The 23,818-nt window shown below is 36.6% G+C and overlaps 1 protein-coding gene across 2 annotated transcripts in view; it reads left to right on the forward strand.

The window, feature by feature from the left end:
* The window catches only part of LOC149161813 (sodium/calcium exchanger NCL1-like), a 146,762-nt gene extending 123,771 nt beyond the window's left edge, over window positions 1-22,991 (forward strand). For both annotated transcript variants that reach the window (XM_089437056.1, XM_089437055.1), the window contains exon 7: window positions 22,363-22,991. In XM_089437056.1, the coding sequence (XP_089293182.1) occupies window positions 22,363-22,611 (249 nt within the window). In that variant the 3' untranslated portion in view covers window positions 22,612-22,991. The remainder of the gene's footprint in view (window positions 1-22,362) is intronic.
* Window positions 22,992-23,818: the final 827 nt, after the last annotated feature.

Consider the following 23,818-nt stretch of genomic DNA (forward strand, 5'->3'; position numbering starts at 1 on the left):
TGTGCTTGTCTTGGAGGGTTGTTTTAGACATTTCGTTTGATCCATATACATTACACATAGGCTCAAGAAGAGCTCTTCAATTTTCTTATGACTCTTTGACTTTCTTAGACCTATGGAATGAGCAAGAAACTCATTCATATAATTTATAAAAATAATAATTGTTTTTCTTGACAAGTACAAAGATCAAAATTACATTGACAAATACCGAACCTAGTTACCCTTTTCTTCAACATTCCCTCTTAACTAAGGAGGTATTTACAATGGTACTTGGTTATTCTCAATTTGAAGAGTTTCTCATAAGAAGAATCGGATTGGTAATCCCATCTGTATAGAATCATATCAATCAACATTGTCATAGTGCGAGGCCTTGACTAATAGCTCCATTTCTCCATGAGATCATGAGCTACAACGCTGGCGAGACCAATGATTTATAGACACCTTTATCATTGTCTCTCAAGGTATATACCCACCTGGGTGTTCATTGAGTATGACCTTTTAGGACTATTCATATCTTAGGTTCCCAACCCTCAAAGAATATCGGTCCTCTTGCCTACTCTTACCTTGGATGCCCTACACATCCTCAAAGAGTATCAGATGCCAGATGATTACCCAATCCTCCCATTCTTTCTTCCCAAGTGAAGACAAGAATGTTGTCTCTATCATATGTCTAAATTTCTATTCGTGACCTTCATCTAGACTTACGACTGTTAGTCCTGGTCTAGTGCATGACATGAAATGGAAAAACACAATTGTCACTCCTTTGTAATCAGGGGTGATCTAATTCAAACTCCCTCTTGATCGGGGACCTGTCAAAGCTCCCTCTTACGTAGGGACTCTTTTATACATCAATAGCTTCTTCTTCGTGGGTTATTAAGTTGCTTGATCAACTTCTCTCCTTATTGTCATGAAATTTAGTTGATCTTCTTCCTTGTAGGGCAACAACCATCGTTCACTTTCCTTCTTATTTCGTCATGTCATTCTTTTCTTCATGGAAAGTGGCCTTCTTGGCATAAATCTGGAACTTTCTTCATATGGCTACTTCTTTTCTCTCCATGCTTCTTTCAAGGGTTTCCATCCATCACATGAATGCTGGTTGTACTTGTACTTACAAGTCTTGTTCTAGTAGCCCTACATGAACTCATCCAGATATTATTCAAGAAATCAAAACATCATATTAAATTAAATCATACCTTACAAGATGGTTCTTCATCATGACATCTTCTTGTAGGTATCAGCATCCTACACACTTATTGACGTATCTCCCAAAGATATCCATTGTCAAGGGTCTTCATCTTTTTCATACGAGTCTTTATATCTTTCTGGGAGACTTCCTAGTCAAATCTTCTTAGTCTTTTGGATGTTGATTTCCTTCATTGTGGTTGCATATCTCACGATCTCTTCCTTCCTTCCTTACACATTCCATTTCTCAGAGCTTTTAATCAGAGTTTCTTAGTCAACTACCTCATACTTCATATGAGGACATATTATGTTGATTTCATCTAGTGTGACTTGTTGATTTCTCGAGTCGCTCCTGTTCAGAGCATGGATTGGGAGCGGGGGGGCGCGCCCTCGCAACATTGCCACACCATAACCCTTAGTGGATTAGGTGTCCAACATTCTCCCCCCCTTTAATTCGAAGGGGGACATATGATTCCAAGAACAGAGCTGAAATACAAAATGTGCTAAAATGCATGGCAACAAATCACTGAATGTGCTCTCTAAAATGGTGGGTCTTAAGAAAGACCACAAACCTAGTGAGGTGGGAGAACTTGAGGTCTCAATCGATGGTGGTTTTATGGATGACCACCAACTCTGGAATGCTTGGTGCAGTTCTTGGGACAATTCCAAATTTGGGTAGAAGCTGAAGTCTTTTGCTAGTGGAAGTGCTCACTAATGTTTTGAATGGGAGAGCATTGAAGTCTCAATCAGTGGGTGGTTTAAGGAAGGGCACCAACAAAAAATCATGCTCATGGGACATGACTCTGTCTCTGGCTACAACTCTAAATCTTGGTATGGCTGACTCTGGCTCTAGGTTTAGGCAGTAGGATAAGGCTTGCTTGATTTGGCTTCGAATCTAGTAACTGAATATCAATTCCTCCTATCAGATACAAGGTGAGAAGATGAAGAAATCTCAACTGCAAGACGTGTCAATACTCGAGAATGAAATCTGAAGTATGACCGAAATATCTACTTCGCTGCTGAAGCCCATTGTCAAGAAGCCATCCATCCAAGGTGAATCTTCGTTCTGGCAGGAGGCTTATTTTTGGAACATCTATTTGAATGATGAGTGTTTTTACCACAATGCTCACATGGGTGAAGATCAAAACAATGATCTTTCACATGGCCAACTTGATCACAATGTTGGCATCTGCAAATTTGTTGTGGTTGTGGAACAAAAGCATGACGTTGAACAAGTGAAGATGAATCATTTTGAAAAAACCCAACACTCTGAAACTGTATGGGTTTGGAATAGCATGAATATTAAAAATCTGAAAGTTATATGCATAAATGTAGATATTCTTTGTAGAAACTTGAAAGTTCTATGCAAAAAACTGAATGTACGATGCAAAAAGTTGAATGTACTTTGCAGAAAACTGAATGTTCTATGCTGTTACAATTACTTAGAATGCAGATTTATTCTTCAAAACTTTTCAGGTCAGCAATTGTAGATAGAACATAAACATAAGGGAATACAACCAAGCACAAATATGAGGCACTGAGATTTAGGTCCAATGACCAGGGAAAAACCCTTCAAAGGGAAAACTCGATTAATTCTTCTTCTATTAGATTTCTTCAATTGTTTCACAGAGTATAGAGAGAGAGAGAGAGAGAATAAGAATGAATAAATTCACCAATGTCTGATCAACTTGTAGCTGAAGTGCTCACACTCTTTGTTTGAAGATCTCCTCTTTCCCTTGATCAGATTTTGTTGTTCACACTTGTTCTAGCTTTCCCATTGCTCTTGCTCTCACACTTCTCTTGCACACACTCAACACTTGTTCTCCTTCTTCACAATGAACATGCTACTCTCAACTCTCATTTTCTCTAGCTTAAATAGATGAGAAAGAGAATGAGTTACAAAAATAATTCATGCCTTGAGCCAACAATAGGAGAATTGAATTCCATGAGGGAGGAGTTACTAAAGAAGTGTAACTCATCCCAAGAATAGAGAGAGGTACATTTGTCTTGAGGAGTTACAATTTGAATTAGGGAGAAAGAGAGTTACACTTAGACATGAGAGAATATTCAGCGAGGGTTACAAATCGAATTGAGCGAGGAAGTTACAACTGCATTTAATGAGGAGTTACATTTTGCCATACATTGAATTAACGAGAGAGAGTTACATTCTCTTAAGTGTGGAGTTATTATTCTATTCCAAGAGAGGTTCGATTTGCCAAGTAAGAGATTCTCAATTTGATTGACTTATTCCATGAGACTATTGAGAATTCATTTTTATTAATCCATTAAAGGTGAATGACTTTAGACTAACTTATAAATAATAGTATCATCATAATAATAATAATACCAGTGAGGATAAAATATTAATTCTTGACTTGTATAATCATGATTGATTTGATTTTAAAGTGGATTCCATATGTCGAGATCATCCTTGATCATTTAGACATGACTTTCTATTTTTGGAAAGTCACTTCCAAATTGAGATGTGACTTACTATTTTTGGAAAGTCATATTAGAATTGTCAGAAATGAAATTTTATTATAGGTGGTTCAAACAGAATTGAAAGATATGATTTCTTCTAGGAGAAATTCATCCTTGAGCTGCCAAATTTTAACACTCCCTCTCAGCTAGGGAGGAATTTCTTTCTGTATCAAAGATCTTTGCTTCCTCTGATCTCTTTCATTCATCTTAGTTCAACTCTGCTTTGTAACATTTGTAACAATGAAGTTGCAATCTAAAGAAGAATCATCCACTTGACACAAATTTGGAAAGGAAAAGATCATCACATGGACAAGACTCAAACAAGTCACACAGACAAGAATCAAACACAACCAAGTTTCTTTAAACATCAAGTGGTTGAACAATTGCATCCTAGACAAATATCACTACACCTATTGGCTAAATAGGTGGCTTTTCCCATGTCCCAGATCGTGGGTTAGATACATATTGAGGCCTACTCTTGTGGCACACACTACACAAGAGGTCCCTCATCCTGGGGAGGTTTCCAATATTATTCCCTAATCCTTGAGCTTTGATAGGGGGGAAAGGCAACTCAGTGTTCTCGATCCGCTGTGATCGCTTTTCAGAAGGGTCACGTCCGTAAGTCCAAGTTGTTCTCTAAAAAACAAGAACTTTCCTTTTGGTAAAGACTTGGTAAGAATGTTAGCTATCTGATCATCGGTGGAGATGTGATAGAGCCTCACTGCTCCTCTCTACACCATATCTCGGATATAGTGATACTTGATCTCAATATGCTTGGACTTGTCATGAAACACAGGATATTCAAGCAAGATGAATCCGATTCTTATTGTCACAATATATAACTGTTGTGTTTGGAACTTGCTCAAATAGTTCCGCAAAAATCTTTCTTAGCCAAACTGCTTCACAGCTAACCATGCTAGCAACAATGTACTCAATGCAATAGACTTCAGCTTTCTGTTCATCCAAGAGATCATGGCAGATCCCAAGCTAAAGCAACACCTAGAAGTTCTCTTTCTATCAACAAAGTTATCCATGAAGTCTTACATTTTTAGCAGTGTTTGTCAATCCTAGATTGATAGTTCCATGCAAGTATCTAAGTACGTGTTTTGTAGCAATCCAGTGGGCATGAAAGGGATCAATCATATGTTGGCTTAAAGTGTTTACAACAAACAATATGCCAGGCCTAGTGTTTAGCAAAAACATCAAAGCACCAATGAGCTGTCTATACTCTGTCGGATTTGTTAGATTAGGTCCTGTAGCTTTGTATGTAATTTCTTAAAGTTCATTTCCATAGCAGTATGCATGGACTTACATTCTACCATAGCAATTCTTTCAAGAAGCTTAACAACATATTTTCCTTGAGAAAGATAAATTTCAATAGGTCTTTGCCAGCCTTCTAGACCCATAAAGTAATGCATCAAACCAAGGTCTTTCATTTCAAATTTAGAAGCTAAATCCTTCTTACACTTGAGGATAAGAGGTTCTCCTCCTATCAAGAATAAATCATCAACATACAATATCAAAATCAAAGGTATACTTTGGACAATCTTGATGTAGAGGTTTGGGTCTGCACTGCTTCTGGTGAAACCAAGCTTCATCAGGTAGTTATCAATGCGAGCATATCAAGCTCTTGGAGCTTGCTTTAGCCCATATAAGGCTTTCTTCAGTCTGCATACACGAGTTTCCATATCATGCTCTTCAAAGCCTTGTGGCTGTTCAACAAATACCTCTTCCTCGAGGAAGCCATGCAAGAAAGAAATTTTCACGTCCATTTGGTGAAGAGTCTGTCGTCGCACATAATGTTTAGGCACTGCGACAACAACTCAGATCAGGGGCTGTCACACTGATCTCCAATCACTTCGTTTGAGTTGTCTCCCAATAGCAGATTAAGGGGGGTAAACCCTATGGAAATGGAAAGAGGAAAGATTAGTTGGGAACCAACCAATCTAGGAGACACAACTAAGAAACCAATACTTTTTTAGATTACGAAAGATTTTAAAGGATTCAATTTAATTTGAGGAAAATGATAGCAGTGCCTTGTGGAGTCAACTGTTTTGTGAAGGAAATAAAGTCCAAGTACAGGATGGGAAATTGCTGCTGAATTATTCGATTGTCTTATATGTAGATGCAAAACTTAAAGCTATGTGAAATGCAGGGACTTGGTTAATTTTAGTTAAATGAGGGCTTAAAATATGAATTATTATGAGTTATGTTGCGAGTGTTGTTTAACTTGAGAGTTAAAAAAATGATGATCGTAATGTGAAAACAAGTACCTATGCTAGCAATGTAAAATGTAAAAATTGCAATCACTGAAATGTACAAGAGGATTGAAATGTAAAATGCTGGAAATAAAAAACTTTAAATTCAGAGATCCACAATGTTCCACAGGGTCATGTCCCCCCACCTAGGGGTCGTGTTTCCTAGCTCCCTCACGCTCCGGGGACTTGGGGACGAGAGGGGGATGTTTCCCCAAGCTCCCAAAAAACAGGGTACGCGAGGAAACTTGAAAGGGGTCGTTTCCTCCATTTTCGAGGTCGTTTCCTAGGCGAAAGGGGTCTTGAGGGGTCGTTTTCCTAGAAAAAATTCACAAATTTTTTTATGAAACAAAAGAATCGTAATTTAGGGTTTACGTTATGTGCATTTCCCATTTCATTTTATGTTTGATCCTTCGATGCTGCTATCGCCAAGCAACCTTTCTTGGTCTACGTTATATGCATTTCACATTTCATTTTCTGTTTTCTCCTTCGTTGAACTGAACACTGCTGCCATCGCCAAGCAGCCTTTTGTCTTCTCCTTCATTGAAAGGAACACTGCCACTGATGTATCAGACATGAATTTTATATTATTCAGTATTCAATGTTCACAGTTGGAAGTGGAACATCAATATGGTATACAGTTTAAAACTTTAAACATTTATAATTTTATAATTTATTTTCATTGTGTATTGTTAGTAAGTTAGTAGACTAGTAGTTACACTGTACAGTTACAAAGTTGTATGATGTATGATTATAATCTATATGATAATGATATCAATGATCATGCTTTTCGTTTTAAATTTGTTTCAGTTATATGATTAATCGATTTATATTTTATATTTATAACTTTTTAAGACCCCGATATCTCCCCACGTTTCCTAAAAATTAGTGGGGAGATTTTGCATAGGCCGCTCCTGCGTATCCCTGCTCCCTCACCTCCTCGTCCCGAAAACTTGGTGGAACATTGGAAATCCATTTGCTTGAAGTACTCAATCAAAAATCATTGGATGCATAAGTGAAACTAAGTTAATATTTCTTGAATGAGCATGTGAAAACAAATGTACTTCAGAAATAAAACTAAGTACTTGAACATAGATTACATCAATGAAATATCAGTCTAGTAGATTATCTACTCTTAAATCAAATGTTAATACCAACAATATATTCTAAAACAATAGCCCTGTAACCATGCAATATTCAGATTTTTCTATGTATAACAACAAAAACTTTTAAATGACAAACTGATAACTACAATTTAGAAAATTTCTGAGTTTAATTATTTCTGATCTAATGATGTTTTTGATCTAAAAACTCATAAATAAAGTACTAAACAACAGTGAAACAATGTTCAAAAATTTGTCAATTAGCATGCAAACATTTTTCTATGTATAACAACAAAAACTTTTAAATGACAAACTGATAACTACAATTTAGAAAATTTCTGAGTTTAATTATTTCTGATCTAATGATGTTTTTGATCTAAAAACTCATAAATAAATTACTGAGCAATAGTGAAACAATGTTCAGAAATTTGTCAATTAGCATGCAAACAATTACTGAAGATAATTTCTCTCTGCAATGTATAGTAGTAGAAGATGTAAAGTAAATTTGCAGCTATAGTCCAGCTAATTTCAAATTTGTGCCAGTATTAGTCTTGCTTTCAAAATGAAATGAGGAAATGTTAGAGGGCGTGCACCAGTCAACTCTTACGGTCTTGAAGACACTTGAAGATATGCTGCCCGAATAACTGAAAATCCTCAACTCAATTTTTTTTTGTGAAAAACATGTTAAATTTTTTTAGGGAAATTATGGAGAAAATTTAGTGATGAAGGAGGGTGAAGAAAGGGAGGCTGAAAGGGGAAGGATGCAGGCCAAGAGTGAGATGAGGGGAGATCGAGAATGAAGCAAGGGAGGTTGAGGGGAGGTGAGGGAGGCTGAAGAGAAATGGAGGCTGTGAATGAGGGGAGGTCGTAAGGAGGTGGAGGGATAAGGAAAGAGGAGGTCGAAGTGAGGGCCGAGAGCAAGGGGAGATAAGGAGTGAGGGCTGAGAAAGAGGTCCGAGGAGCAGACTGAGGGGGAGAAGAGGGAGGATGGAGGATGCTGTGGAGCAAGGGGGCTGAGAGCAAGGAGGGAGGTCGAGAATGGAAAGGGGATGCCGAAAATGGAAGGGAGGCCAAGGAGGCTGGAGATGGCCCATGTAGTGCCTCAAGGCCCTAAAAAAATTGCCCAAGATCTTCTTGTATTTTCTCTTTAACTTGCAAACAAAATGGGGATGCCCTTCGGGGCCTAGATTCGTCTCCAGAATCCAGAAAGTTTGCCTGCAATCTTCAAGTCTGTTCCTGCACAAACAAAAGATAGCAAACCCCAAAACATGTATATGCAAAAATATGAAATACCCAAAACCCCAGTGAATTAGAAAATTAGTATTTACAAATCTACCATAATATTCTATAGATCTAGCAAATTTGCAGATCAAAGCCATCTATTAGCTAGGTCTAAACAATTTTGCACAAGTTTGTAAATAAAATAGAAATTTTTAAAGAGGCACAAGCCCAAGAATAACCCTGCAAATAAAATATTTTGTAAGATAACTTCATCAATTAAAAGCAGTGGGCTCTTTAGATTCTGTAAACTGAGAGTTAGTTGGTCTAGTTGAGGACTTCCCCAAATGCCCAAATTTTGAATGATAATTTCTGGACACTTAGATCTGATTGTTAGATTAATAGAGATTCAAAAATGATCATAAAATCATCAAGAAATAAAGATACCTGCTACTTCTATCAATAAAAATGATATTTTAAAAACCTAGAAATTTGTGCAAGATCCCTGTACATAGATCAATCCTTAAAGGCTATTATCCAACAAATACAAATAAAAACGATAGAGTATTAAGAACAATATTACCACGTAAGTCTGAAAGAGGGACATCACGGTCTGAAACCCCAAAGTTTTAGCATTTTATTAACCAGGAAAAAGTTACGAGAGCTTTCTTAGAGCAAGTACACTATTTAGAAATCGGGATCCAAATAATGGAGAGAGACCTCTAATTTATAGATAAATATTCCAATGGTTAGTTGGCTTGATCCCCATCAAAGTAATCTTAATCGTTGATGAAGATCAAATGACCTTTTAATCATCAACGTTGAAATAAAGTTATTTTTTGAGGAAATTCGAATTTCACTCTTAATTTCCTTTTAATTAACCCAAAAATGATTATTTTGAGTTAATTGCCTCAAAAATTTGACTTTGACTTAATTACTATGGCTCAAAGGTCCAAAATATCTTGAAATTTTCAATATTCCCTTGGCCCGGGACTTCAAAAAATTTAAAACTTTAAAACCCACGAATTTTAAATGTTAGAGAGATTAATTTTTCCTAGGACCTGAATTAATTAAATTTCTGTCTTTAGCATTTTTAATTATTTTAGCTAGAAAATTTAATTAATTGACTCATGAGGGGATTATTAATTTTTCCAACCGTTTGATACTTTAACATTAAAGCTAAAATTATTTTTTTTACATGAAATATTACATTTTTAACCCATGAAGGGGGAACACTTGTTCATTATAGACTCTCAATAATTACCCATTTCTGCGACACAAAATATGATCTAGTAGACTAAGTGACTTGTAATAAAATAAATTAACCAAATAGTTAGAACTATTCCCAAATCACTTTTACAGAGACTCGATAAATAAGACTAGGACTCCCTTATAATCCTGACAACAAAATCCTTTCTAGCTTTGGGGTGAGGCTAGAGGGAAAAACTTTGTCAATCATTCATGTTTAGAAACACACAGCAATTGGTGAGACTAAAACCTCCTAGGATAGAAATCATCATAAGAAAAATAAATTGACCTAGGTTGTTACATACATTTGTCTTACTTGGATCATTTACATTATAGAATGCAGAATGGGTTTACAAAAATCTAGCGTACATATCGTTGATAATGATGAATTTGTGGATCATCTGAGTGCTCGGACATGATGGAAATCCATGCGCGAAAAAATGTACAGCTATGGGGTAGTTGACATGGAGTGGTCAACATTTGGCTTTACTTGGGGAGATGTTGCTTCATTGAAGGAATATGAGAATCTAGAATCTACACCCAAAGAAAACACATAATGACATAAGTAGCGTCCTATCCAAATATAATCCAAAAATCATCATATAACATTAAGCACATAAAAATAGAAGCTCTTCATTTATTAACTATTCTACTAACATGAAAATATAAATTTAATCTAACGACAAAGTGAAAATGTTGAGATAATAGGGTATAAAGTTAGAGATACAATACAAAGGATGTCTTGTGGCATCAGATGTATTCAATATAGTGCATACTGAGCTTTTTCCTGCTTTCAGGAAATCTGTGGGTTGTTTTTCGGATGTGCCATGTCCAATCTTGCATACGGTAGGACTTTGTCTTATCTGAAAATCGAGCTGCTTGCGGCCATCATATGCATCAAAACACTTACTCATTCTTTTTCCTTTTTTGCTTCAGGATTTTCTTTGTGGCAGGTTGTATCGCTGATGATGTGGAACATTCTGCTTGAGAACTTTCAGACAAAGTATTTAAGATATTTGTGACATGCCTCTCTTCATTTTCTGTTCTGTGATAAATGATGGATCAGTTTCACAAGTGTTATGAGTTATAACTTGATCCTTTTCAATTTCTTCTCTGATCATGTCATCTTCAGTTAAATCTTCGTTAATGGGGCCAACCACTTTCTCAGGATATTCACAACAAGACAGGACCTACTTTAATGGCTTGGGAGAGTTATGATCTGTTGAAAGCTTCTTGATTTTTTGCCATCTATCATTTGGATCATACTGAAACTTCTGTACTTGTGATTTCCTTTCTTCCAACCTCTTATGTATGAAACTTATTTCTCTGACATGCCTTGCTGAGCTCAGTTTTAACGAATCTGTCTTGCAAAGTGACATGATTGGCCCCCATAGTTTTCATTTCTGAGTGTGCTTTGCTTCCATTCCAATCACATGATTCTGAATAATGAACATCTGATTAGAATGATTAACTTCCATTATCTATAATTTGTTTTTGATGGTATCCATTTCTTCAATATTTATAACACATGGTGCTTGTTTTTTCTCTATGGCCGATAATCTATTCTGAAGAGATATTTGACCAACTTCCATGTCCTTTATAATTTTATCATTCTTCACTTTCATGCCCATGAGGCAATTTTGCATATAGTTTACCTCTTTCTTATGATTGGCTTGCATGGTAGCTAACTGTTTGTTGTGATCAAATTCCATGATGGCCATTTCTTCCTCATGTCTTTCTTCCATGGCAGTCATTTGATAGGAGTGATTGAATTCCATGATCGTTATCTTTTCCTCTAAGGCTAATAACTTGTTTTGTATAGAATCAGTGTCCTTGGCATGATCAACTATTAATCTTGCTTGGTTAAGTTTGATATCTTTAATAAGTTGAGCCTGATTAACATCTGTATTCTTGATTACTTGAGCTTGATTTAACTGTATGTCTTTAACCATCTAAATCAATTCCTTAACAAGATGCTTATCGTTGTCAACACTGATTTGACAACTTGTTTTTGCTTCTCCACTATCATAGATTTGTCTTCCAATAGTACAAGTGGATTCATTATGAGAATTGTCTTGAAACATTTTGTTGATAGTTGAGTTGTTAACAAGATCTCTTTCACTCTTTTGCATAGTACTAGGGGCACAAGGCAAGTCACCTTGTTTCATATATCTATCCTTAAAAGCATTGCTAATGTTTTATAAAGAAGCGAAAGAATCCTCAGGACAATTATGAAACCAATCCATAGCATCACCTTCTAAGGAAAAGGAAAAGAGATGTATCTTGACATCTTCATGATTATATTGTGAAAGAAGACAATATCTGATTATTATATGAGTAACCTTGCAGAGATGCTTTCCAGCAGTGGTTGAATTACCACCCGAGAACTAAGGCAATTTATGAAAGGCCTCTTCTAGCATATCATGAAGAGTATCATCCATGATGATCTGCTTAAAGGGGGGAAAGGGAACAACCAAATGGATGCTAGAGAGATAGATCTTTGCTCAAGAAAATAAAAAAGATCCACAAGAAGCGAGCTTCTAGCAGAAATTCTTGAAAGAAATGGAGTTGCCACTTGAGCATGAACCTAACTTTTAGATTCCAAAGGCAGAAATTGAAAGGTCAGTGGAGAGAAGTAGATGGATAGTAGGGATGGTTTCTTGTCTGGGAGTAAATGGATGAATAAGTGGAGTCGCCACCCAAACAGGAAATCAACCGAAATGTCTAGGTGCTAAAGGCGCAGATGAAAGGATTAGTGAGATGACGAAAGATACGGTGATGAAAATATGAAGAGATGAAATGGTGCTAAAAAATGTGGCGTTGATGGGAAAAAAAATGATAAGAGATTGAAAAAATGAATGAGATGAATGTCGTAAAGCCAAAGTCCAATAAATTGGTTCTTGACAACAACACCAAGAAATGTTGGTGTTGTTGGCTTGAATGAAAGATAGAAAGATGAAAAGAAAAAAGGAAAAAATGATGTTGTGAATCTGGCAACAAGATAAACTTGATGCCTCGGTAACAACAAAAAAATGTTGTGCCACTTTGACAGGTAATGAATGGCGAAAAAGATTAGAAGATTAGAAAAATGTCATGAGGACCAAGGACAAAAAACTCTATCCTCGACAACGGCGCCTAAAAATGTTGCCGCACAATCTAGCAACTTGATGCTTCCTTATAGATCCTCAATAATTACCCATTTCTGTGACACAAAATATGATCTAGTAGACTAAGTGACTTGTAATAAAATAATCTAATCAAATAGTTAGAATTATTTCCAAATCACTTCTAGAGAGACTCGATAAATAACACTATGACTCCTTTAAAATCTTGACAACAAAATCCACACTATCTTTCAGGGGAGGCTGTTGAAGAAAGTGTAACTAGGTTTAGTATTTAGAAATGTAATTTTGATCTTTGTACTTGTCAAGAAAAAGAAATATTATTTTTGTAAATTATAAGAATGAGTTTCTTGCTCATTCCATAGGTCTAGGAAAGTCAAAGAGTCAAAGACATATGTAAAGATCACTTCTTGAGCATATGTGTAATGTATATGAGTCAACCTAGTGTCTAGAACAACCCTCCAAGACAAGCACAATCCTCTTGAAGAAGGAAGCAAGCAAAACAGTCATGTCGGTCTGCAAAAATGAATTAAATAGCTAAAAGAAGTCATGTCGGCTCACATATAAAGACACACCTCTTCGTTGGTTCATGTCGGCTTAATATGGAGGGAAAACCACTATATATACCCCGTCGGGTTCACCACAAAAAAGACAATTCGGATGCCTTTGAAATTTCAGATGGTGCAAGAATCACGGTCAACCACAGGAGTACAGAACTTGGATTTGTCTGAAATTTCAGAGGTCTGTCACAAGGTACAAGAATTTCGGATGGCAGTTACAGGAAGGGTTTTCATATGCCACAGTAAGGTAATGATGCAGTATGTGTATTTTCCAGATGAGTAGCACAGTTACAGTCTTGGCACAATTGCGATGGAGTGGTGTAGTAAGTCAAAGGTCATGGTCTTGATGTTCATCAATTGGAATCTCTGTAAGAAGAATTATGTGTGGGTTTTCCTCTCCAAGAGGGACAGATTTTGATCTTGGCAGATTGCCAACATCTTGTGTTCTCGTCTCTTTGTTTTGGTAGCTATTTGATGAACTAAAGAAGACACACTCTAATAATAATAAGTGAAGATTGGAATAAAAAGAAAAACTGAAAACACCTCACAAATAGTTATTAAGCTAAGAAGAATCACATTAATCCTACTTGCCCCAGATTCTTAAACATGGTATCAGAGCTATGGTTACAGTGAAAGGAAGGGAAAAAAAGAGACATTTCAAGGATCAAGCTTCTAGCAGGGCATCAAAGCAAGTTGAAGGAATTGAAATATCAATCTACTACAACAGTCTACAATAGCAAAGGTTTTTGTTTATGCAATCTAGTCTACAATAGCAAGAGCTTTTATGTTCACGAAAGGCCACCAAGACCCTCATAAAGGTTGTCTACAAAGCAATACCTCATCTTGGAACAAGTTGACACCATAGAAGCAGTGTTGATCTACACTACAAAAGAAGGCACATTGAAGGCAAGAAGGCACTATCATATCCAAGGTTATGAAATCAAAGAAGGATCATCTCCTTGCCCTAAAAGAAGACCATTCGAGGAAGCAACAAATCATCAAAAGGGAGCAACCTTTTCTGTTAAGGAAAGTCTTTCTCACTTGAAAGAAGATCATCCAAGCATAAGCCCTCATACATCTTCTTCAACCATCATCAACATGATCAAGGTGAAGATTCCATCTTCACATGACAAGTAAGTAACTTTTTAATTTATAAATTTGGTTAAATGACTTAATGTATTGCAAGGACATCTATAAGTTGATGGGTCATCAAGATTCATTGCATGAAGGAGGAGGATAGTCATAGTCCTCTAAGAAGCATAAGTCATTAAACATATCAAAAGGTCTCCTTTGAATTTATGGAAAGGGATGCTTATGAAAGATCCCCTCACATAGCAATATTGGAGACATCAAAGTAATGTAGATGATAAACTCATTCTCTAAAGATGCAATGAAGAAGGTCTCATGAAATCTGATCTACATGAAAGTAAAGGGTATCAAAGGATGTAGGATATCTTCCATCTACAAGAACTAGAAATGAAGATAACCATAATGCACTAACACAAATAATCAAGGTAACAAATATCCATGGGATAAGAAGGTGAACTCATTTGACAACTTATGTTCTCTATGCTAAATAGAGAAAGACAAGTCGATGGCAAAAGTATTGAAGGGTAAAGGACTAAATCATGTGCAGAAAGAAAAGGGAAGTTTGTTCCTCAAACAAGGCAGAATCAATATAGCTAAAATTATGGAAGCTCATATCACCAGATAGGTGGAGGAAGCTAAAGAAAAGGGCCAAGGAAAGAGGGAGTAAAAGATCTCTATGATGTGGATAGTATCCCTTACAAAAGGGTCCTATCTTAAGCTTCTGTTATAAGATATGACAATGATGATAAGATGCATCGTAGCATCATGGAAGCATCAGAAACAAGAACTCGTGACATCACCATGGGAATCATGAAGGACAAAATCCACGACAGACAAAACATGAAGGATATAGCTCTTGGGAACCTCAGTGAACATTGCAGGAAAGGAAGAAGTCATCTAGGACAAGGTTCATAATACATCAAGTCAAAAAGGAAACATCTGCCAATTGGGGATATACAAGTTCCTAAAAAATTCTCCGATGGAATCCTCATTGTAGGGTCACTAATCTAGAGAGGAAGAAAGTGTTTCAACAGGATCTCCAACTTATGGAATCCATGGGATGATGATGTGATGACACGAAGTAGATCAAGGGATTGAAGATCTCTTGAATCAAGGAAGCTCCTGGAAGAAGCCTCGATGACCTAAAGGTAAAATAAGGTATGTATGCTTGTGTTTAAAATTATAATGTCATGTCATATGGTTGCAGGTAACATGGATCATTACTTCTATCTTGAGAAGCATGATCAAGAGAAAAAGGATCTCCTCCTCTGAAAGGATGCAAGAAGGCATAAGACACACTAGATGAAATCAACATAATATGTCCTCATATGAAGTATGAGGTGGTTGACCACAATTAAGAAACTCTGATTGAAAGCTATTAGGAATGGAATGTGTAAGGAAGGAAGAGGTCGTAATATATGCAACCATGATGAAGGCAATCAACATCCAAATAACTAAGAAAATTTGACGAGGAAATCTCCTGGAAAGATATGAAGACTCTGATGAAAGTCTGAAAAAGATGAAGACCCTTCACAATGGATATCTTTGGGAGATGTGTCAACATGAATGCAGGATGTTGATACCTACAAAAAGATGTCATGATGAAAGGTACGATTTGATTTAATGATATATTTGATTTGTTGAATAATATTTGGATGAGTTCATGCAAGGCTACTGGAATTCTAAGTACAATTATAACTAGCATTCATGTGGCGGATGGAAGAAGCATGATGAAGAAGAAGTAGCTATATGATGAAGGTTCCAGATATGAAGAAGGCCACTTTCCATGAAGAAAGAAATGACATGACGAACAAAGGAGGAAAGTGATCGATGGCCATTGTCCTACAAGGAAGAAGCACAACTGAATTTTATGACATCAAGGAGAGAAGTTGATCAAGAAGCTGAAGAACCCACGAAGAAGAAGTTGTTAATGTATAGAAGAATCCTTAGCTAAGAGGGAGCTTTGACAGGTCCCTGATCAAGAGGGAGCTTGGATTAGATCATCCTTGATTAAAAAGGAGTGATAGTTGTGTTTTTCTATTTCATGTGTCATGCACTAGGCTAGGACTAACAACTGTAAGTCTAGGTGAAGGCCATGAATGGAAATGTAGACACATGATAGACACAACATTCTTGTCTTCACTTTGGAAGAAAGAATGGAGGATTGGGTAATCATTTGACATCCGATGCTCTTTGAGGATGTGTATGGCATCCAAGACAAGTGTAGTAGGCAAGAAGACTGATATTCTTTGAGCGCTGGGAACCCAAGATAAGAATAGTCCTAGAAGGTCATACTCAGTGAACACCTGGGTGGGCATGTACCTTGAGAGACATTGATGAAGGTGTCTATAGTCATTGGTCTTGCCAACATTGTGCTCTGATCTGATGAGAGATAGAGCTGTCAGTCAAGGCCTTGTTGTGGAAACAATTTTGGTTGCTATGATGCTATAACAGTTGGGTTACCAATCTGATTCTTCTTATGAGAATTTCTTCAAATTGAAAATGACCAAGTACCATTATAAATACCTCCCTAGTTAAGAGGGAGTGTTGAAGAAAGTGTAACTAGGTTCGGTATTTACAAATCTAATTTTGATCTTTGTACTTGTCAAGAAAAATAAACATTATTTTTTGTAAATTATAAGAATGAGTTTCTTGTTCATTGCATAGGTCTAGGAAAGTCAAAGAGTCAAAAACATATGTAAAGAGATCTTCTTGAGCATATATGTAATGTATATGAGTCAACCTAGTGTCTAGAACAACCCTCCAAGACAAGCACAATCCTCTTGAAGAAGGCAACAAGCAAAATAGTGATGTTGGCCTGCAAAAATGAATTAAATAGCTAAAAGAAGTCATGTTTGCTCACATATAAAGACACACCTCTTCGTTGGTTCATGTCAGCATAATATGGAGGGCAAACCACTATATATACCCCACTAGGGTCACCACAGAAAAGACAATTTGGATACTTTGAAATTTCAGATGGTGCAGGAATCTCTATCAACCACAGGAGTATAGAACTCGGATTTGTCTAAAATTTCGGAGGTCTGTCACAAGGTACATGAATTTCGGATGGCAGTTACATGAAGGGTTTTCATATGCCACAGTAAGGTAATGATGTAGTATGTGTATTTTCTGGATGAGTAGCACAGTTATAGTCTTGGCACAATTGCGATGGAGAGGATAATGATGATCGCACAACAACGGACAGTCTCGTCACATTGGTGATAATACCCTCTCGACATGTTTATAGTCACGGTCTTGGGATGATTATAATGATGAGGATCTCGGAGTATTCTCTGTCTCAACATACTAGACAAATGCAACATATCTATGATGATGAAACACGGAGAGAAAAATCACAATCATGATCTCAGTGTATCTCAGTGACTTACCATACCTTGGCATATGGATATAATCATGATCCTGATGAAGACACAATTACAAGGAGAAGATCACAGTGAAGATGTAACAATGATGCAACAGAGATAATCTCGTTGTTACAATCAATATCTTAGTGAAAGTGTAGCTATATTGTCAATGAAGGTGCAGCAAGGTGTCAAGATCTCAGTAATGCAATAATGATGACTTTAGTGAAGCAATGGTAATGAAGATGATGTCAGAAGTGATAAAGAAGAGGATTGGTGTCTTGGTCTTGGAGTGGCATAATAAGTCAGGGGTCATGGTCTTGGTGTTTGTCAATTGGAATTTCTATAAGAAGAATTATGTGCAGGTTTTCCTCTCCAAGAGGGAGAGGTTTTGACCGTGGCAGAATGCCAACATCTTGTGTTCTTGTCTCTTTATTTTGGTAGCTATTTGATGAACTAAAGAAGACACTCTATTAATAATAAGTGAAGATTGGAATAAGAAGAAAAATTGAAAGCACCTCACAAATTGTTATCCAGCTATAAGAAGAATCACATTAATCCTACTTGCCCTAGATTCTTCAACAGAGGCTAGAGGGAAAAACCCTGCTGATCATCCGTGTTTAGAAACACACGAGTCGGTGAGACTAAAAACCTCCTAGGATAGAAATCATCATCAGAAAAATTAATTTACCTAGGTTACATACATTTGTCTTACTAGGATCATTTACATTAGAAAATGCAGAATGGGTTTACAAAACTCCAATGTACATATAGCTGATAATGATGAATATGTGGATCATCTGAGTGCTCGGACATGATGGAAATCTATGTGTGAAAAAATGTACAACTATGGGGTAGTTGACATGGATTGGTCAACAAAGCCCATCCCTGGCTAGCAATTAAGGCAACAACAGATCGAATAGTAGTATATCGAGCTACAGGGGCAAAATTTGCATCATAATCTATGGCCTCTTTTTGAGAGAGACCTCTAGCTACAAATCTAGCCTTATATTTTTCAATAATACCATCTGCACCATGTTTAATCTTAAACAACCGTTTGGAAGTGACAAAAAATTTACCTTGAGGTCTAGGAACCATTTCCCAGAGAACATTCTGGATGATGGACTCATATTCTTTAATCATGGTATCTTTCCAGACTTGTTCTTTTGCAACTTCTTTAAAGGTGCAAGGTTTTGCCTGAATGATGTTGCTCATGGTAGAAACATACCCTTGAAACTGACTTGGCTTCTTATTTTCTCTGAACGTTCCTCTTGGGGCAACATGTTGTTCAACATCCTGCAAGGTATCTCGCAGCCATAGTGGCCTCATTCTACTAGGAGGATCATGTGGTGGAGGATCTAGAGGATCCATGGAACCCATGGGATTATCAACAAGCTCATTCTTAGGTTCCGGTTCAGACTCAAATGTAGTCTCTTTTTCATTAACAACTTGTCTTTCAGCAATGGCAAGAGGAGGAGAGTCTCTTGCTTTTCTAAGAGTTGCATCTTTATCAAATGTTACATTTCTACTAAACTCTATAGTTGTTTGACCGGGTACATAAATTCTAAAATCTTTTGAATTATCATAGCCAAAAGATGTCAATCTTCCTTTTTATCACCATACTTATTGTTCAAAGCTTCACTGATCTGCTCCAAATTTGCAAAGGAGTTTGCGACTTGTTATGTAAACCAACCTAGAGCATCTTCTTCCAATGATAAAACAAAGTGCCTCATTTTAACATCTTCATAGTTGGCAGTATTGCACCACTTGCTTATACAAAGATTAAAGGTCTTATGTGCATTTTTGCACTTATTGCATTGTTGCCCTAATAGAATAGTAACTTCTCTATAATGTTATCAGGAATGTTATGAGGGTATCCATTTATGTTAGAAAAGTCACAAAAGCAAACAAATCATCCGTATCTTCTACTTGACTATTATTAGCTAAAAAAAGTAAATGGATATCAGAAAATGATTCTTGTCCTAGATTAGCAAGAAGTCTACAAGAAAAGATTTTTTAATTTCCTTCTATAAACCTTTTTAGGTTCAGGAGTGAGACTAAGCAAACTACTTGTGTTTCTTCTAGTAGAATATCTTGTAGTATTTTGAGAGTGGAGTTGCCACTTGGACACAAATCAACTTCTAATGACCAACCATGCATAAAACAAAGCAAAAAATAAAGTTAAACAATAAGTCTTATTTTGGGCTTAAAAAGATTTATCCCCAACAATGATGCCAAAAATGTTGCCGCCTAAATCCACACTTGGGTTAATGTGGTGAAAATCTTTAACTCCACGTGGTTTGGCCTTGGGAACAAGTTTCAAGTTGAGCAACTGTCACTCGAATCTCAATTCCTCCATCTAGGTGAACTCCTAGTGAAGCCAAGGGGGGTGGATCATGGCATAAAAGACAAGTTTCGATGACATGTCATGCTGATGTGGCATGATGATGTGGCAATATTATTCGGAGGAATTGCTGTGGCCGTCATTGTTGAAGGGATGATGTGAAATTTGGATATCTGAAAAACTCATTTTATCAAAAGGGGACTTTTAAGATTTTCTTAGATTCGGATGTTTGTTTTGCTAATAAGCTCTAGTGCTTGGATCTGAAATCTGAAAGATTGGAAAAAGCCACCACAATGGGTAATTAAAAATTTCAAATCCATATATAACTTGGAAAGCCATGATGTTCAATTCATTGACTTGGCACACTGTGTTGATGACACGTGGATTGCATGGATGATGACATGTCACAGACTCACAAGACAAATTTTCTAAAGGCCATAACTTTGTCTCTTGAGCTTAGAATTTGATGAATTTTATATTGTTGGAAAGCTCTTGATGAGAAAAAGACGCTGGTGGCCTCAAAAAGAAAAGGTTTGAGACGATTAGAGGAATAGGAATTTTTGTATATCCCACCTCCATAAAGTAACCTTGGAGGTTGGGCATGTACACTCTATAGAGGGGATGGGGTGTGTTACAATGGTTAATCCTAAAGAACTTGCAACTAGTTTGAAAGATTTCAAAGCATTAACTTGTCAAGTGAGTCTAGATGATTACCTGTTTAGGTTGAAATCCAATTTCCCTAGACTTATTTGGAAGGATTGAGAATGGTCTTATGGGATTGATGTACTATGAAACCAAGAAACTCTATGATCATATTTCAACTAACTTGTTCAATGGAAGAGTACCTTAATAAGAGATGGAATATTCAAGATCACGAAACAAGGTAGATCAAGGGGTGTTAAGGCATCTTGAAGTCCCACTCTTCTTTGACGATGAAATACTTGGGTGGTTGGTCCCTCATCCTAGTTTAGCATTAAAGGGTCAAATATATTGCTGTGGTATTACAGATGGGTGTTGTGTGGTTTGTCACAACTTGAAAAGTTAAGCATGTTACGTGAAATTGCAAACTGCTATAAATTTTTTGGCTCCAATTGTGCTATGTACAATAATCTCTTTTTTTTCTCTCTTCATTAGAAAGGGTTCATGTTCGGGAACAACTTGATGATCTGACAAGTAAGGAGTATATAGGATGTGTTCATATTAACAACCATCTTTCTTATGGAAACATCGTTGTTTAGCAACCTCTAACGAAGTGAATACACTAATCAACTTGGGAGAAGTTTGTTCATTTACATCAAGATCGATCAAGATGTGGGGATACAGACAAAATGAGTGCCATGTCTATTGACTTATTCTGTCGTGGATAAGGACCAATGCTCGAATCTCTTTTTTGATAGTGCATACTGCATTCTTTAAATTCAATAGAATCATTACAATTGGCTTGAGAGGTTGGGCAGCACAAGCAACCCACTTGTGTGGGTAAAATGACCCTTGAGGGGTAACTATAATGACAGGCACTTCCATTCAGCTAAAATTTACCCAAGACTTGCACTTGGTCCCATCAGCTTATTTGTGTCTCAGTTGAATTGAAATTTGGTGGGGGGCCTGGCATCCCACTATCTTCACTGCTGAACCATGACTCAATTGACATTGCTTTAAATTTTTTGATATCTTATTAGTGATACTTGGTTCAAATTCAACTTGTATTTAATGTAGTCTAAATAGGCTGCATGTGAGCCAGTTGGAATTGTGAAGTGTGTTGCAATACTCTACGAACCTGATTACCAGTGAATTTTTTGCAGCAGCACAGTTAGGATTGGAGGATTGCATACATTTTTGTTTGGCATTGGATAATAGAGATTCTTGTTTGGTAACTCAAGCTTTCTTTCATTTGTGGCAGAATTCATGCCTTATTTCCTTTTTTAAGGTTATGATGGGCTTCGTATCTTTAATTAATGTTTTGGAAGTTAATTTTCTGCTACCCTCGCATACTTTCGTTTTAGTGGAAGAACAATTGCATGAATTTTGTCTTTATTGTGCATTTCCAATTCCTTTCTCAAATAATCTGATGAAATTTGGAAGCTTTAGTACTTGTTGTCAGTATGTATGAATCACTCTTTCATCCTTTGCTGTATCTACTATCTCTGTTTGTCTGATTAATTTGCCATATTTTATTCTTTTATGACTAATCATTTAATAATCTTTCCATGCCTTGTTATCTATTTATACTATATAGTGCATCTCCTCATCTCCAATTGTGGGTAAATTCAATTCTACTTACTTTTAATCTCCTAAACAAACAAAGAAAGAGGGAGGTTTTTATGTCAAACAGTCTGAAATTAGCTTAACAGAGAGAAAGAGAGCATCTGAAGTCATTATCTTTTGTCTTGCATTGCAGATATATGGTGCAGTGACCATGAACAACACGTTATGTTTGGGAGTCTTCTTGGCCATTGTTTATTTCCGTGGCTTGGATTGGGACTTCTCAGCTGAGGTGCTAGTAATTGTACTTGTTGTTTTAGTAATGGGCATTATAAGCAGCTTTCGTACCACTTTCCCTCTGTGGATGAGTTCGATTGCCTTCATTTTTTATCCCTTAACGTTAGCCATAGTTTACGTCCTAGATTACGTACTAGGATGGTCATAAAGAGAGTACAGATGGTTTTTGCATGTCGTGTCATAGATCAAATTTTGTATACAAGTAGATCAGTTTGTCTTGGGTGTGAAATGTTTTCTTTTGCAATGGTATTTATGTCAATAAGTGTAATCTTATATGGTTATATGCACAAAGTTGTATGTTCCAAAACAATGAACTCGTTGGATTGAACGTAGTCCACGGAGTTGTACAATTTTACTGAATATTAGCTGTCCACTGGCCCTATCTTGACAACCTACGTCTATGCAGTAAGCTTTCATTTGTTTTGTTCCTACCAAATTTTTGGGATGTGTTTCCATACATGATGGCCAGTAACCTATTTGACCTGAATTAATAAAAAGTTTGGAGAAATGAACTGCTGTTACTTTCAATTATCCAAAGTTATTACTTGCCAAATAAACTTAAACATTATGCTAATTTTTTCTGTGCATGCTGCTTATTGTGATGAGTGTCAGTAACTTGTGTGGATTCCTTTGCAAGCATTTCGCATTCTCGTCAAACATGTAGGTATAGCTTTGTTCTGATATGTTTGTGTTCTTTATATTCATCGAAAGTGTGGCGTGCACCATCAATATAACTATTCTCAACTTCAAATTCACAATAAGCATAACTGAAAATGCAGTAATTCGCACTAAATACAGCAAATTTGCGGTGATATGAAAAAGCACTTTGCCTATGAAACTAAGTGGTTCAATGTTCGGAAATTAAATCTGATCAATCTTTTTAAGCTCCAGTATGTAGCCATTATTTATTTTTATTGCTTTGTTGGCACACCCGTCTGTTAGTATGATTTGGAACGCAGCTGGTTTTTCTTGCACCCATATGGTCGTTGTTACTCTTGTACTTTACTGCATCTACATCAGATTATGCTGAATGCGATACTGTTTTCAGATGTGGTTTTGTTGCATCATTGTGGGTTGGCCTTCCTATGTTCATGCGAGGTTCCAGACCATGCGAATAGTGGGGCTGAAGGATGGGTGTCTGGAATAGAGAACACCCCCAAAGTCATCAGGAGATAGTGAGTCAAATCAAGGATGAGTTTTGCAATTGTAATAAGGCAGTGCATTGATTGAACATTTCATTGTAAGTCCATGAGAAACCTCCACAAACTTACCTACACGATTCACATTTCAACTTTTGGTTATGGTCCATTTATCACACCTAGCCACATCAAATCATTGAAGTAAAGTAAATCCCA

This window comes from Pinus tabuliformis, chromosome 5_2, assembly GCF_031772625.1.
Source record: "Pinus tabuliformis cultivar Carrire ecotype Pingquan chromosome 5_2, CPIR1, whole genome shotgun sequence".
NCBI lineage: Eukaryota > Viridiplantae > Streptophyta > Pinopsida > Pinales > Pinaceae > Pinus > Pinus tabuliformis.